Source organism: Pyrus communis, chromosome 11, assembly GCF_041283825.1.
Source record: "Pyrus communis isolate YQ-2024b chromosome 11, ASM4128382v1, whole genome shotgun sequence".
Classification (NCBI taxonomy): domain Eukaryota; kingdom Viridiplantae; phylum Streptophyta; class Magnoliopsida; order Rosales; family Rosaceae; genus Pyrus; species Pyrus communis.
The window spans coordinates 31,393,202-31,410,176 of NC_142575.1; the positions used below are offsets into that span (position 1 = coordinate 31,393,202).

The window sequence follows — 16,975 nt, forward strand, 5'->3', positions numbered from 1 at the left end:
AATTAAGAGCTCGTTTGGAAATGTTTTTAAAATGACTGAATACGTTTTTAGAAAAAATGTTTTTAAGTTTCAAAAGCACTTAAAGGATTTCCTACAAGAAACACCAATTATGCACTTCTTGTAGGAAGCTTCAAGTGTTTTTTTTTCAGGATTCACTTGCATGTCTACGAATGATTGATTCTAAAAACATTTTCATTAAAAACGCCTTTAATAATTTTAAAAGAACTTTCAAATGAACCCTAAACTACTCTAAATTGAAAACCTGGTGCAAACTTAGGGTGATGGGGGAGGTTTTCAAACCAGACTAGGATTCTCTCCCCTTTTTCCATTCCCTTCCATCCCCTCCTCTCACATTCTCTATTTTGTCCATCACTTTCTATAAAAAATTAATAAAGATGTTGACGTAACTTAACCGTAACCGTTCAAATAAGAAGGGAGGGAATGGGAGGGAAAAAAAGAGAGGAGAATCCTACTCCTTTCGAACCCGGGTGGCGTGAGCTTAAATGAAGGCTCCAACAGCAAGGGCAATCAACCACACGCAAACATACAAAGTCACTTCAAGCTTTCTAATGTTACATCATTTTGGTACTTGTATAAAAAGAACAATGGAGCACATAAAAGTTGCTCCGAACCGACGAGTTTATGGGAACAAATGTCACAAAATTCCTATGAAGAGCCTTCAAGAAATAAATTACTCTAAAAATTTTGAGATAAAATTGGCTAAAAAAGAGAGGATAGAAATGATACAATGCCAACCCTAGAGTTAGTCACTGACGGCCTCTCATCAATTCAATCGTCTCTGCAAATGATCGTCTTCCCTGATCTGCGTTTGCAGGAGGAAGGATGATAGAATTACATATATACAAGACCGAAAGCATAATATTCCAACGCTCGGTCTGTGGTGCCTTGTAGCCTCCTCCTCTTTCTAAACGTCCGTGCCTCGCGGCGTCAAGATGACTGACGCTCTTGAATAAGCGGGGCAGGAGCAAGATCAAAAATGGATCATTACCTAAAATTCATGAACCGTTATAGAATTAGCATGAGTGTTTAGTGTTAACTAACAACTATTAGAAAAGGGTAAATTAAAGTACATTGTAGCTGCAACACACCAGTCCTGACGACAATTTGCTACATTTCGGTCATCTTGGCCGCCAATAGCTTGGACCTGAAGCATAAACAAGAGTCGCTTAGCCTACGATTTTAATGTCCCTATATATTATCATGAAAATCTAAAGCAGCAATTTTTCTTGAACACGAAAATATTAGGGGATAATTTTCTCCCGGCACAAAGCGAGTTATTACAGAAAATTCACACACCTCTGCCTGTGACGGGTATGGGACCTTCAAAAGGTGGTCTAAAGGGCAAAGAGTCTCTGTGGCTCATCGAGCGGGGAGGATATCTCCAACCTTGGCCAGGTCCGCTTGTTGTTTCACATGGAGGGCCAGAATATGGGTCAGTTCCATAAGAAGTTTTGCCTTTATCAGGATATCGAGGACCTATTGCAAAAAGAGGGCCAACAATTCTGAAATCAAAATATTGCAATTAAATACAGAGCGTTGCTATCATAAAATTATTTGTACTCTAAAAACTTACCTGAAAAAGAATGTGAATGAAATCTCCAGCTATCGCGGGGCTCATACGGGCCAGGTTTCATTCTTTCATGGTTATTGTAACAGTTTTCCCTGTCCCCATAGTCAAATCTGTTGTGATGATAAGGAGGCGGAGCCTCGCGTCGAGGCTTTACCTGTTGGTCTCCTTGAACATAAGAGAACTGGCTGGATGGTGGAGCACAAGGTGGTCGTAAAGGGTAACCTTTATTGTGGAAGGTAGCACTTTCAGAGTGCGGCACATTTCTATCTGAATATGTAGGAAAACTACTATAAGAGCACGATGTAGAATCAGGCATCTGTCTCTGATGATCTCTGCATTCAGAGGCACAATAATGCATGGCATCGGGAATTGTTTGGTTGACTCTTGGTGCATTCAACTGCTGAGGTGGAGGTTGAACTCTGTTGTCATGCACATTCTGCAAATGCACATCCAAAAGTTAGAAGAAAAGCAATATCATGACCATTTTTATACAGATTTAAAGAAAACAAGAGAAGTCAAGCAAATACGCACATGTGTGACAGTGTAGGACTTTGAATCAACACCACTCATATAGGCATCAGACATAGCGCATGGAGGATGGATCACATGAGGTGGAGACAGTGGTGGTGGAGGCGGCGGAGGCGGTGGAGGCGGAGGAGAAGATGGTAGTGGAGGAGATGACGGTGGCACATCTCGAGGTAATGGAGGGGCAAGGGACGGTTGATAATTCTGTTCAAACTGATTATGCGAAGCCTGCACACCATTGGCTCCAGCAACACCACAAGATGAACTCATGTCAACATCACAAGAAGGTGCCACATCCTCCATTTCAAGCTCTCCATCCACATCTTCCAAGATATGCCTATGTCTTTCAGTGGCAGGTGTGGTTTCTTGTTCTTCATGGGCCTGAGGATTGTGCTCAGGAGTGACAGCCTCGAAACTTTCCCCATCAGAATCACATCCATCATCTTCATCCTTGAGCATACGGGGCATACAAAATCCCGGAAGTTGAAAACTTGAATTGCTGTAGCAAAAAAAAGAACTCAATAAACAATTTGATATGAGAATATGAGAAAATCTAGTAGTAAGGTCCAGCCAATTCAAACCTTCCATATTCGTCAACAAGCATACCCTCCATTTCTCTAAGAGGATCATCCAAAGACCTTTCCGTTCTCGCAGAGCGCCTGCCATATGCACCAGAAGAAGACACACCATGAGTATCTAGTTCTCGCATATGGCGATGAATTATGGACTCTGGAACAATCCTTCTCTCTGACCAAAGTTTCAAAACCTTATACAAAAGAAGAGAAACAGGCAAGGCATTTAGCACAACGCATATGACATTATAAGGTCCAAAATTTACGGAATATTAAGCAATAATGAAGAGTGGGCAAGAGGATGCTATTACAACATGCTATTAATGGGAAAAAACAAAAAAAAAAAAAAAAAAAAAAAAAAAAAAAAAAAAAAAACCCTAAAAGGAAAAGTACTTGGCTTACCTTTAAACACTGTCTACGATTTTCAAGTGCAGAACTTCCAGGAGGAGCAGCAGCTGACAATAACCGTGGCAGGATTGCTTGGATTGCAGAAGGGTACATACCACAGCCATCACCTGTTATTCAAAATCAATATCAAGACAACGAAATCCAACACATAGTATATTCGTAATTCCCTTAATTCTATTTGTGCGAGAGGATTAGCTATGATAAACAAAATAGATGTATTACCCTTCAACCCTCGGGTGCATTGAGCAATTGAATCCACCAGGAAGAATAAGTCCACCCTTCGGTGTAAGCTTGACTCAGTTTCCAAATAATGGGCAAGAATTTCCAAGACCTGAGTTTTAAAGAAGAGAAATTATAAATGGATGCATATTTTTCCTCCGCCAATATTTCAACATTATTTTAAGTACAACAAGAAATCGCCAAAAGAAGTTTTATGTATCCTATACAACTACAAGGAGTGATGTTCCTGGTCTCCATCTAATCATCAAGAAAGCATTCATATACAACTACAACGACAAGTTATTACCGGTCTCCACTTAGTTATCGTGAAAGCATTCATATATCTAAAATGTTATACAAAAATTTGACATGGAAAATTGAACTTAAAAAAGAAAGCCCGGTGGGGAAATAAGGTACAATGTTTTGAACCTACGTTAGAGATTAGATTTCACCTACCTTAGCAGCTACACCAAGCTTTCCACAGTCCATAGCAACACGAGTTGCTCGACCAATGCTCTCCTTGGTCCTTGTCAATGTTCCAAGCATTGTCTCAAATGATAAGAGGGTTGCATGTACTTCTGCATACCTGCCCACAGATTTTGGTCTTTGACTAACAACTGATTCAGACTTTCCGTCCTCACCAAGTATAGTAGATGAAGTTCTCTTGTTCTGCAAATCACCATCTGGACTACAACTGCCATTGTTCTGAAGAATATTGCTACCATCTGAAGTCGACATGTGACAGCCTGAGGTATTGGGAGGTGATGCATGTGCGAGAGAATCTCCTCCATCTGTTAGGGATGGACTTGACCGGATACCAGAGGCATTTTTTTCACCCAAGTATTCATTTGGATAGGAAATTGAACTTGGATCATTCTCTGTTTTTTTATTTTCAACCTCTTTCACCACCAAATCAAACCTAAGACAGAAATACAGAGCAATAGAGATTAAGAAAAGTACTTGCCTAAAAGTCCATCAGGTAAAGGATAACACTGAGTGCAAAAATCAGTACCAAAACGCCTCTATAATAATGGAAGTAAAAAAAAAGAAGATACAAATTAAGAAACAAGGCATTAACTTACAAAATAGGAAAAGGTGGAGGGGACTCGTGAAATATGAACAAGAAACATGAACTATCAAATTCTATGGCAAAACTATACTACTGAACAAAAGCTTACATGTCATTGATTTCTCTAGTATCTTGAACACAGGGTTCCAAAGCCTCAACTTTCTCACTGCAGCCCTCTCCACCATAATGAAGTGGACTAGCCTCGTTTAAAGGTGAAACTTCAGAAATATCATGGATAGTGCCCGATACAGGAGGATTTATGCTCTTCAAAGTATGCTCCGAAGTATCACATTCAATATCAGGATTTTCTGCTTCACAGTGGCTCAATTCATCTTTGTCTTTGCTTTTGTCCTTCGTAGGCAACTCATCAATTGAACTTTCAATAAGCCGAATACCAGCCTCTCCTCTGTCAATATTAGGCGATAAATGCTCTGGACTTCCCATAATGTGACAACCAGAAGCACCACCACTAAGATCTTTACCAGCAACATGGTCTCCAAAATCTGGTGATTCATCAATAGAACATTCATGATTTTGGGTGTTCAGACTCTCAGTTTTTTCATCAGCAACCACTTCCACAACCGATTTAGCATTTTCCTCCAAGACTACAGGATTTAAACTGGTAGATAATCCAGAAGCATCAACCCCTGAAGCATTATTGCCCAAAGAGTCTTCACTCTGCAGTACCAATCCAGTCCCTTTATTATTTTCTACAGTCATAGCAGGGCATGTGCTTGTGGAAGAATGATGACAACCAACAGTAGACGTCTTGGCGACTGAAGATTCATAATTACATCTATCATCTTCAGCAACATTAGCTGACATGGCTTCTAGAGCGCGATGAAGACGCTTAGATGGAGGTAAAACAGCTTCGCCACCAACTGAGCAACCAAATGATTGGTCTTTCTTGGTGTTCCAAAGCTGAGGTCTGTTTCCCAAAATGCGAGTGCAACCTCCAGAAGGTGAAATATTATCCAAAACTTCATTTACCACAGATGAGTCCCTACCAGAAGGACAATTTTCCTCACAATTTGATGATGTGCTGACTGGCCCCAGTGGACTGAGTACAACTTCCTTCTGACTTTCTTCAGTGTGTGCAAAGCTATCTACTTCCTCGTGAGCAGAACATGGTTTGCCCATTCGCACCCTGGCTCGTTTCACTAATGGCAGGTGCTCATCTCCATCTTCCTTGGAGGAATTTCCATTCATCTTCCCACAATCATTCTGCATAGTTTGATTACTACTTTGCTTGACCTCCAAAACTGTTTCCTTGTCCACCATAGCAATAGGGTCAGCTGCATCATTAGTAATTCGCTTTCTGTTTGGCTTCCTTTTCTTCTTGATAACGACTGCCTTTATTTGGAGATCAAGTCCTTTGACCAACTCAGCATCGCCATCCAAGAATTTGGCAACAGCCTCTGAGTGTTCACCTTTACAACCAGAATCAATAGCACTGCCTTCATTTAGACTAAATGCGTCAGAATCAACTGTCACAACTTCAGAACCATTATATTCGATACAACCATTTGAAACAAAAGCAGCTGAATTCACATCATCACACTCAGAGGCATCAGGTGATTTCCGTATTCGTTTATTCCTTCTTAGACATCTATCCTGAACTAAATTACCAGATACTTGCCCAGCATTCTTGTCATCATCATCACATGACATTCTTGAGTTGCGTACTCTACGTGATTCCATCCTGGATGAACGTCTCGACCTACGAGCTGGTGCTTCCTTTTTCAGTGAGACACAATTCCGTGATCGCAAGTCTCTTGATCTCTTTCTTGAAGAGTAGGTCACTGGAAGAGGTGCTTCAGTAACCATTGCTGTTGCCGCAGGTTCCTCGATTAAGGCTTCCTTATCGTGCATAGCATCTACTTGTTCAGTTGCTGAAGCGTCCTCTACAGAAACACTTGGCTCATTTCTATTTGTTGACTGTGAAGATTTAGAATGTGAATCCAGAATTGCTTCAGGAGCTTCTGACTGATCCTTTGCACCCAAGTTCGACAAAGAGTCCACTGTGTTCCTTCCATTTGCAGTGGATTTGAAGTCATCAACTTGGTCCTCCTTCTTCATTTTATCATAACTATCAATAATCTCTTGGACTGCACGAACAAAATCAGCTCCGTGACGCTTGCCCAGAAGAGACTGTTTCTTCTCATCGGTAAATGCCTCGACGTCTGCAGGGTTGCAGAACGCTCTGCATAACAAAAACACTCAAAAGAATAAGACAAACAGCAAGCTAATACCAAATCGGACTCATAGTGCACAGGTACAGAATGAGTTGGATTAGTTAGGTCAACATCAACACAATCAAAAGGGCATGTGATGCAACATATATTGATATATATTGGTGAGCAACCTTATATTAACCAAGAATGTACTAGTTTATGATATTCATATTTCATTATTGATTGGTTTAGCATTTATTAAGCCTCACAAATTCCATGTTTTTAAGATAATTTCCATAATTTCGATAATCTTTACTAGTATTCCCATTTGTATGTAACCAGAGCATATGGAGTTCTCAGGATCCACAACTTTAAAGGCCAGAATCTGAGCTTACAATCCTTCACCCACAATCCACAAAGCCCTCTGGGATGAAAAAAATATGCACACACGCACAGAAATGCAAGGATACTCCTGTGTACATCCACATGAACAATACAAGTAAAGGGAAAGAAGAGATACTATCCTAGTGTATCAAATATAATTCTATGCAACAAGTAGATAAATTAACTCATCCTTCATCAACAAAGGCTATGGAAACATATTTATGCAACTCTTGCATGTTACAACACAATTAAGATAGGAACAAATACAGCCGGTATCAAACATGCTTTACAATTTATTACCCGAAGTCCAAGAGTGAACCCAGGATAGAGTATATTACATTCCAGTCTTACCCAAAAGGAACAGCATTCATCCCTAACATCTAACATAGCTCAACCCACCCAAGTTAAATACCTCTAAACATATATATATATAGGGAAATGTCCTCTTTCCAGAATGTCCAGCATGTTTGCTGCTAGATTGTCAACAGGGATAATTGATCAGGTTGTTACTTGATTGTGCAATTCAGACTAAAAGTCTTGCAACATAGGATATTTGACAAGAGAACATTACCCTATATATGATATAAATTAAAATAGAAATTCTTCCTCCTTTCAAAAGCTTCACCTCAAAGCAAGGAGAGGAAAAAAAAAACAGTAAGGTCCCAAACAAATCCTCACTTATCACTCTAACAAAGGGTACAGAAAAATCACACCCACCTTACATCATTCAGTGCCAAACAATAAAATTTACTACAGATTTAAAAACCAATCACAAACTAACAAGCATTCATTATGGAAAACATCTTGCCCTATTACCATCATAATGTAATAATTACTAGCAGATTCGTTATGTTATTTTTATTTCAAAGGCAGATTTTCCAAGCATAATTCAAGGGTGTGGACAGCAATTTCAAGTGTGGTCATTGCAACTGCTATTCAGCCAATTCTACATGCATATTTCTACATTTGTGGAAAAATATGAAACAGAATGAAATATTCTCAGCGGGAGAACTAAATCCAGGAAGGTAGATTGCACAGTATTTACATGTATAAAAAACAGTTGATGCAACATATACCGGAGTCCATCCAATAAAATATCACAATCAAATCTAGAATTCAACTCACGGCCTCAAACTATTCTCATAGGAACTATGCTACTCAAAACTGACAAGATATACCGTAACCCACAATATCAGTAAACAATAGTCCTCCAAAAGCTTTGTTTTCCCCAATGTGAAACTATTGAATAAAGGTTTCTATCCTTGGAGGGTGAATATGAAACTTTCTCATTTTAGTCCAATAATTGCAAGTTTTACCAACTATTTGTATCATTAGACATAGGGTATAAAAGACAAAGAGACTAATAAGATTCAGAAACTCTTCAACTTACTGGTGACTAAACCAGTATAAGCAACCCATCTTTGAATTTTGGCATAACAATAAAACCTCAGATCGTGAATTAAACCAACCACTAAATCCATCCCCATTTCTATTGATAAATGTTAAATAATTCTTATTTTAAGGTTTAATTATGATATGAAACCAATTAAATAAACCAACTGAAAACAAGAGAAAGAAACTACATGCTAAAGAAAGTAAGAGAAAAAAATTGAATCAATTAAACCACTTTACGTATCAAGCGTCAGCTTGATTAAATAATTAATTATACTCTTGTCTTTTGCAGAACATTGTTGGTGCATTCAAAGGAATGACGAATTAAAAGTTACTTATTGACCTTGTCACTGTACCTATCCAAATGACCATGTTTTATCCCGACTTAATGGAATAGGATAAGGTCCATAACTAATAACAATAAATCCCAAGTAACAGACAGGTTTTGGCTGTTATTACATGCCATTTTCTAGTGCCATCCCCTTTTATTCAGAGGCAGTATATAGAAAAATATCCACAACTAGAGTCTAGTACACCATATTCATGTACTACTAATTGAACAAGGAGGACCAAAATGAAGGACAGGCACAATAACAGTGGTAGTGATTTTAAATACACCAAATACATATATACAGTCTCGTCTAGCAACACAAGTTAGGATACCAATTACCAATTTTAAAAGACAAGAACGATGTAATCAGCTTCATTCTTAAAAACACAGTACAAACATAGTAATCATACCTTACTCAAACAACATGACATCATATTATCATAAAGTACAAAGTTAACTTCCATCAGTCAGTCTGATCTGAAAGGACAGTCATAACCAATCAATTATAGACTTGCACAACAGTGGAAACAACCACCATTGATGTTAGTTAAAGTTAATCAAGAAAGCATTAAGTACTTACATCTGTTGGGTTCCAAAGAAGAAGACTAGTACCTTCTTCCAATCAGCAGAGTAGCCCCACTTCTCCGGTTCACTTACCTGCAATCAGAAACTAAATTGATAAGCACTCGCACTGAACATAAAAACAGACACCATTCTCTGCATTCCCATTTGGAATCACGGAAAGCAAGTCCAGTGACCAAAGCATGAGAAGAACCAAAACCAATGCAAAGGCTACACTTTCATATCCACTGTGCAGAAGAATCACAGTATATATATAGGATGAAGGGAGCTTCAAACTCCGGATAGTAAATAAATTAACTTTTCCCCAATCTAATTGCAGAAAATTGATGCTAATCATCGAACACCCATTTCCACATGCATCGAAAAAGAATACAAGAATCCTAATTTCATAAGGATGTACAGAAATCCGAAGCACGTATGCATTTCCTCTTTCAATTAACACTTCCAAATACCAAAACTAAGGAAAAATAACAAAATCCCAAACAATAGAATTGCCAAACCGAAATATTTACTCAATGAAATTAACCATAGAAACTGAAACTGAAATTTTCAGATCCAGAAAACCACCCATCCAAGAAGTATTCAATACAGTATCAAACTAACTAAGCTTGCACAAAGCACAAAAACCCTAACCAGAGCATATTCATCTACTGGGTAGTCGCCTTACCTCGGCATATGGCATAAATAAAGCGAGAAATAGTTCAATTTTTTTGGAAAAAGACTTACGGTAGCCGGCCAAGCAGGGAAGCCTTTGACTTTAGCAAGAACAAGATCGCCGACCTTCCATTGGCGGCGAGCAGCGGCGGCCTGAGCGGCCTTGCTAGCTCCTTTCCTCCGGCTGGGCGCCATTGAAGAACTACCGCACGCCGCTCCAATCAAATCGGGAAACCGCTATTTGAACTGAAATGACCACACGACGAACTGCGGGACGGCGGCGTGCCGCAATCGCCCAAGGAATTGAACAATCTGGCACTTCGCGGAAAATCTCCGGCGGAGATTCGCAGGCATTGAAGCACGAAGATCGATCGGCAACAGAGAGATAGAGGGAGTGACTCAGTCGAAACCCTAATTCTAGAGAGAGAGGGAGGGACGAGGGGGAGGAGGGAGAAACAGTATGATAGAAGAAAGAGTTTTTATGTGGAAGAAGCGCAAACAGAGAGATGATGAGTTGGCTAGGTGAAGGGGTGACTAATGTGCGCATGGGGTGCGTAGTGTAAGTTTTGTTTTGGGCCTAGTGGTGGAGTGTGCTAACGTACGCTGGGGGACTAAGATTTCGGGTATCGGCAAGCACAGTGACGTGCGCATAACACGTGACTCACCGACTGACAATGTTCTGTTGGAAATGGGCCATGCTTTCCAAGTGTTCTGTTGGAAATGGGCGGACCCGAATATGTATGCATAGAAGGCCCAATACATATTTTTCTTTAAAACAAGTATTCTATTTTTATTTTATGATGAAGCCCTATCACTATGCGTGTAGATATTAGAAAAAATATGGAAAAGAGAGATGCTAGAGAGAGAGAGAATGTAATTTTTTTTTTTTTTTAAATTACATATATTATGATGACATATGTGTGAGGTTTGAGAAAAGAAACAGTAAAATTGGTGTGTGTGAAATTATATTACAGCTCATAATTTTATTTTGATGAAAAAGACCAAATAATTTTTCTTACTCTCTTTTAATTGACAATAAAATTTTATTAATCGGCAGTCTAGATTTTGTATTAGCATATAAGAGTTAGTTAGTTATCACCAAATCTTGTACTTATCATATGGGTATTTTCTCACAGTTATTGGTGACTATTTTGTCACCTATATTTGTGATAGTTGGTGACAAATGATGTGACATCCCACATCGCTCAAGGGAGTGATCTTTATATGTATATTCTCATCTTTACCTAGACGAGGCCTTTTGGGAGCTCATTGGCTTCGGGTTCCATCGGAACTCCGAATTTAAGCGAGTAGCGCGCGAGGTCACTCCCAAGATGGGTGACCCATCGGGAAATTCTCGTGTGAGTTCCCAGAAACAAAACCGTGAGGGTGCGGTCGGGGCCCAAAACGGACAATATCATGCTATGGTGGTGGAGCGAGGCCGGGAAGTGGTCCCCCCCTGGGTCGGGATGTGACAATTTGGTATCAGAGCCTAACCCTGGCCGCATGTGTGTCGACGAGGAGGACGGGCCCCTGATTGTGACATCCCACCTCGCCCAAGGGATTGATCCTTATATGTATATTCTCATCTCTACCTAGCACGAGGCCTTTTGGGAGCTCACTGGCTTCGGGTTCCATCGAAACTCCGAAGTTAAGCGAGTAGCGCGCGAGAGCACTCCCAGGATGGGTGATCCATTGGGAAGTTCTCGTGTGAGTTCCCAGAAACAAAACCGTGAGGGCGCGATCGGGGCCTAAAGCGGACAAGATCGTGCTACGGTGGTGGAGCGGGCCCAAAAAATGGTCCTCCCCAGGGCGGGATCTGACAAATGACGTTCGTGTTCCTTGAATCGGTCACTAATGTTATTTGAAAATTTTGGTCTTGTCATTCTCATATCTGGAAAACAATTTTTACACTTTTCTTCCTTACACAATTTTTTTTTTTTTGACCTTTGAATAAATGAGAAAAGAATAAACGCAAGTAAATAAGGGTATGCATAGAAGAAAAAAAAAAAAAAAAGAGGAAAGAGGGTGTACGGAAATCTTTTTTTTATTTGTTTATTTCTTTTTTAAGAAATCATATATTTTCCAAAAATAGAAAAGAAGAAAGTGAAGTAATTGAAGGGTAGTTCGGTCAAAGAAAAAATTCAAATATCCCCTGCCAACGTTCAGAAGCGTGAGTCCAGCGAGGCCAAACACGCCTCCGAGCTTGTTGGCGCCATCCAACCGCTCCCTCTCTCTTCTGCCTCCCATTTCCAAACATTTCCACCCAAATTTCACAATTCTCCGCCCAAAATTTCGAGTCTCCACCCGTAATCTCACCACCAACCGCCGTCGCCGTCACGGAATCCAAAAAGCTTTCGTCTTTCCGACTAGAAAGACCGACCGTTCGTGATCCCTTAACCTATAACTTCCGCTGTGTCAAAACTAGTTAATAAAAATGGCGAATTTTCAAGATATTATGATGTCAGCAGCCATCAACATTCTGTCTGCATTCGGATTTCTGGCGGCGTTTGGTCTGCTGCGGCTGCAGCCGTTCAACGACAGAGTCTACTTTCCGAAATGGTACCTCAAGGGGATGAGGGGAAGCCCCACGAGCTCCGGCGCCACCGTCAGGAAATTCGTCAATCTGGACGCCAAAACCTACTTCAAGTTCCTCAATTGGATGCCTGCCGCGCTGCGGATGCCCGAACCGGAGCTCATTGATCACGCCGGCCTTGATTCCGCCGCTTACATTCGGATTTATGTACTCGGGTAGCTAACTTCCTTCATGCTTTTGAAAAATTTAAATTTTTTTGAGCTAATTACGAAATACGTCCTTGAGGTTTGGGGTCACTTTCAAAGAGGGACCCCAAAATTTCAATTTTTTGGGGTTACTAAAGTATTAACGATTCAAGTCATTTTTGTGTCTGACCGAAATTGAACGAGACAAAAAAAGTTGGTATGAGGCACCTGTTATGTAGACCTGCATGGAGGGCTAGATGGTTTAGATACAACGCGGTTCTAATTACTCAACAGTTTAATACTTTTAGACCGTAATGTAAGAAATTGTACGGAGGGGAAGATGTCTAGACACAAAAGCGGTTTGAATTGTTAACGATTCAATTACTTAGTAATGTAAGGAAACTGCAAAGTCGTATCCCTTGAAATTGACCTTGAACCTAAGGTGTATTTTGCAATTAGCTTTCTTTAGTCCGTTGTTTGTCACAGAATTACTGAATCCCATTTGAAATTCAACAAAGTCGTGAGAGGAAAATTGCGTATTATTTGAAGTTAGACCTCTTCCAACGGTGAAGAGAGGTACCACTCGAGTAAGAGTTAGATGGTTCAGAACACATCGTGTTAAAACACTCGGAGTGCACATAACATGTTACATGTTTTCGAAACTCTTGCTAATTAACTCAGTAAATAACTTAATGATACTCATTTCACACAGCTTGAAGATATTCGTCCCCATAACCGCGCTTGCACTTGGTGTTTTGGTGCCTGTCAATTATATGAGCAATACGCTGGAAAGGAGCCGTGAAGTAGTATTCAGCGACATTGATAAACTCTCAATATCCAATATTCCTACTGGATCTCCCAAGTAAGTTTTTCGTCTCCATTTCCATTTCCCCATGTTTTCTTCTTCTTTGTGAGAGGTACCCTACAGACGTTGTGGTCTCACGACCCAAGTTTTTTTTGTATAGTAGACAGGAGTGACAAGAGATGACCTTAATACTTAGTGTTACCATAGTTTTTCTGCTCTCAGAAGTTCATTACTTTTATACAATCCAAATCTGACTTCTCTTTTGTTTTCGGTCTTATAGGTTTTTCGCACATCTCGTGATGTCTTATGTATTTACCTTTTGGACATGCTTTGTTTTATACCATGAGTACAAGACAGTGGCTACTAAACGGCTTCAATTTTTAGCATCTGAAAAGCGTCGTCCTGATCAGTTCACGGTGAGGCATCCCCATGGTGGTCTGTTTTGTTTTTTCAGTTATCTGTTTTTATACTTTGAGGCATCTGTTTACTCATAGCTGGGTTAGTTTTTTAGTTTGCAATTGTTTACATTAACTCTACGTCCCTAACAGGTTCTTGTGAGGAATGTACCCCCAGATCCTGATGAATCAGTCAGTGAGCATATCGAACATTTTTTCTGTGTAAACCATCCCGATCACTATCTTACACATCAAGTAAGCCACTTGCTGAACTTGGTTAGTTTTGCTAGTTTGATTTGCGAAGGAATCAGCTATATATACTACTGAAAAACAAATTTAAAGTACATATATTAAACTATAAACCTACATTGAAGTCAATTGTGTTACTTTAAATGCTTGTAGGTTGTATACAATGCAAATAAACTTGCACAGGTGGTCGACAAGAAGAAGAGTACGAAAAATTGGCTTGTGTACTACCAAAACAAGTTTGAGAGAAATCCCAAGACAAAGCCTACTACAAAGGTTTCTTTTTTTGCGTAACTTGATTTATATGTTCTTGTGAGAGTCATTTGTTAATATTTTGATTCCGTTGAGTTCGTCATCTCATATCCCATTAGACAGGTTTCTTGGGTCTATGGGGAGATAGAGTCGACGCGATTGATTACTACAATGATACGATCAAGAAGTTGGTCGAAGAAGTGAGTATTTTTAAGGAGCATGCTTTCTTTCTTGTCACACAATGATATGTTGGACAGTCTGTGTTTGTTTTGTTTGTGCATTCTAGATGCATAATAATGTAGATTTCATGCAGGAAAAGCAAGAACGAGAAAAGGTTATAAGTGATCCTGATGCCATAATGCCTGCAGCATTTGTTTCATTCAAAACGCGATGGGGAGCAGCTGTGTGTGCTCAAACTCAGCAGTCAAGAAATCCTACCATGTGGTTGACAGAGTGGGCTCCTGAGCCACGCGACATCTATTGGAATAACCTTGCAATTCCATATGTTGAACTCAACGTGCGAAAATTGCTCATGGGTGTTGCCTTTTTCTTCCTTACTTTCTTCTTCATGATTCCAATTGCGTTCGTCCAATCTTTAGCTAACATCGAGGGGATTCAGAAGGCCCTTCCTTTCTTGAAGCCACTACTTCAGATGTGTGTCCCTGTTTCATTCTATTAGTATTGATTTCTTGTATGTGGTTTTAACTAATACAAAGGGTTTTAAATCCTAACCCTTCTTTTCGTTTGTTTTTCTCTTGCAGAAGTTCTGTCAAGTCTGTTGTCCAAGGGTTTCTTCCGGGAATTGCATGAAAGATATTTCTTGCTATACTTCCCATGATTCTTATGCTTATGTCAAAGATTGAGGGCTTAACATCACTCTCACATCTGGATAGGAGATCTGCAGCGAAGTATCATTTGTTCATACTTATCAATGTGTTCCTAGGAAGCATTGTTGCTGGAACAGCACTTCAGCAGCTTGAGAAACTTATGAACGAGCCCTCAACCGAGTAATGTCAAAATTTTCCACAACTTAGTATTAATGTTGGCAATGGCATTTTTGTGTATAGACTTGAAATTTTCATACTTTCTTAATCGATGATGGGATAATCTGACAGGAAATGTACGATTGCTTTTGCAGGTTCACAAAAACTGTTGGGAGGTCCATCCCAATGAAAGGTACATTCTTCATCACTTATGTCATGGTTGATGGTTGGAGTGGAATCGCTGCAGAAATCCTTAGATTGGTGCCGTTAATTTTGTTTCACCTCAAGAACACATTTCTGGTTAAGACAGAACAAGATCGGGAGCAGGCAACGGATCCCGGTTCCTTGAATTTCGCCACAAACGAACCTAGGACACAATTATATTTTCTGCTGGGTCTTGTTTATTCTGTTGTCACACCTATACTACTTCCTTTTATTCTCATATTCTTCGCTTTTGCCTACGTAGTTTATCGCCATCAGGTACGCTATCTAATACCGCCATTCTGCCATTAGTAAATACAGATTAGCTCATTGTTAGGGTGGCACTAATGGTTCCTTTTTGCTGCCAGATTATTAATGTCTATGACCAGAAATATGAGAGTGGTGCGGCCTTCTGGCCACAAGTGCATCTTCGTGTAATTATCGGTCTAATCATAGCACAAGTTCTACTAATGGGGTTGTTTAGCACATTAGGCGTTGCGAAATCAACATTCATTCTCATCCCGCAACCTATTTTGACAATTTGGTTCCATAGAGTCTGCAAGGGGCGTTTCGAATCAGCATTCCTAAAATTCCCACTACAGGTAATTAGGTTGAAGTTTCCGGTACAAAGTTTTGTTAGTTATGTATAGAATGCCATTACTATAACGGCACATTTCTTGAGTTCTCATGCGTTTACTAACACACACAGAGTCATAAAAATATGCGGCTCTCGCATTCTGAATGCCGTTACTATACTGTATTCTTAGCAATACCATATTCTCAATGTGCTTGGTTTGGCAACAAACAGGAGGCAATGGTGAAGGATACAGTCGAGCGGGCAACGGAACCAAACCTGAATCTGTTGAACTATCTGAAGGACGCTTACGTGCATCCCGTCTTCAAGGGAGGGCAGATGCAGAATCACGAAGTAGACGTTGACGAGGAAGAGAGCAGTCCTCTCGTTGTTACAAAGAGAACGTCTCAAATGGGAAGTAAACACGAGTCCGACTCCGGTCCTGAAATTCGCAGTTAGTTTTTCTTTCCGGCAGACCTATCTTTTAGGTTCAAAACCCTTCTTTCTTGTAAATGCACGAGGATCATGGACAGTGACCGATCCAGGATTTTAAGATCGGGAGGTCCCAAGATAAAAGTTCAAAAAAAAAAAAATATTAGACTAGTTTTGGTTCCATATCACTATTTTTTTTTATTGAATTTGGTTCATTGAATAATCAAAATTAATATGCTGTTGGGGAACTCTGCAAGGGTCTTACCACCTTCTTGATTTACAACCACATCAAGTGGCCAAGTGGTAAGGACGCGGATTTCGACTCATAAAATACAAAACATAGGAGGTTCCAGGTTCGAGGCTCCAAGTTAGTGAGTTTGCTTGACTGTGAGTCTTCTAGGCCCCTAGAAGGGGTGAATAACTGTGGCTTACTACTAGTTGTCCCGCTTTAAAAATAATAATAATCAA

The 16,975-nt window shown here is 39.9% G+C and overlaps 3 protein-coding genes across 5 annotated transcripts; 2 read left to right on the forward strand and 1 right to left on the reverse strand.

The window, feature by feature from the left end:
- Window positions 1-545: 545 nt before the first annotated feature.
- On the reverse strand, window positions 546-10,397 carry LOC137741810 (protein HUA2-LIKE 2). 3 transcript variants are annotated; one of them, XM_088680664.1, is made up of 12 exons: window positions 9,974-10,397; window positions 9,246-9,322; window positions 4,494-6,587; window positions 3,772-4,234; window positions 3,319-3,427; window positions 3,091-3,203; window positions 2,698-2,882; window positions 2,123-2,615; window positions 1,595-2,027; window positions 1,318-1,497; window positions 1,110-1,165; window positions 546-1,009 (listed from the first exon to the last, which is right to left on the reverse strand). In XM_088680664.1, exons 1-11 carry the CDS (start codon window positions 10,094-10,096, stop codon window positions 1,140-1,142), a joined length of 4,296 nt encoding a protein of 1,431 aa, XP_088536790.1. In that variant the 5' UTR covers window positions 10,097-10,397; the 3' UTR covers window positions 546-1,009; window positions 1,110-1,139. The 3 variants fall into 3 exon arrangements, with proteins under 3 accessions (XP_088536790.1, XP_088536791.1, XP_088536792.1); XM_088680665.1 differs by having other exon boundaries at window positions 1,092-1,165; XM_088680666.1 differs by lacking the exon at window positions 9,974-10,397 and adding an exon at window positions 9,076-9,142.
- Window positions 10,398-12,073: 1,676 nt separating this feature from the next.
- Window positions 12,074-15,213, forward strand: LOC137741550 (hyperosmolality-gated Ca2+ permeable channel 1.7-like). The gene is made up of 8 exons (XM_068481247.2): window positions 12,074-12,649; window positions 13,332-13,481; window positions 13,705-13,840; window positions 13,973-14,074; window positions 14,222-14,341; window positions 14,437-14,517; window positions 14,631-14,971; window positions 15,079-15,213. Exons 1-8 carry the CDS (start codon window positions 12,336-12,338, stop codon window positions 15,125-15,127), a joined length of 1,293 nt encoding a protein of 430 aa, XP_068337348.2. The 5' UTR covers window positions 12,074-12,335; the 3' UTR covers window positions 15,128-15,213.
- Window positions 15,144-16,692, forward strand: LOC148693284 (hyperosmolality-gated Ca2+ permeable channel 1.7-like). The gene is made up of 4 exons (XM_068481246.2): window positions 15,144-15,324; window positions 15,456-15,780; window positions 15,870-16,103; window positions 16,310-16,692. Exons 1-4 carry the CDS (start codon window positions 15,152-15,154, stop codon window positions 16,532-16,534), a joined length of 957 nt encoding a protein of 318 aa, XP_068337347.2. The 5' UTR covers window positions 15,144-15,151; the 3' UTR covers window positions 16,535-16,692.
- The last annotated feature ends 283 nt before the right edge of the window (window positions 16,693-16,975 follow it).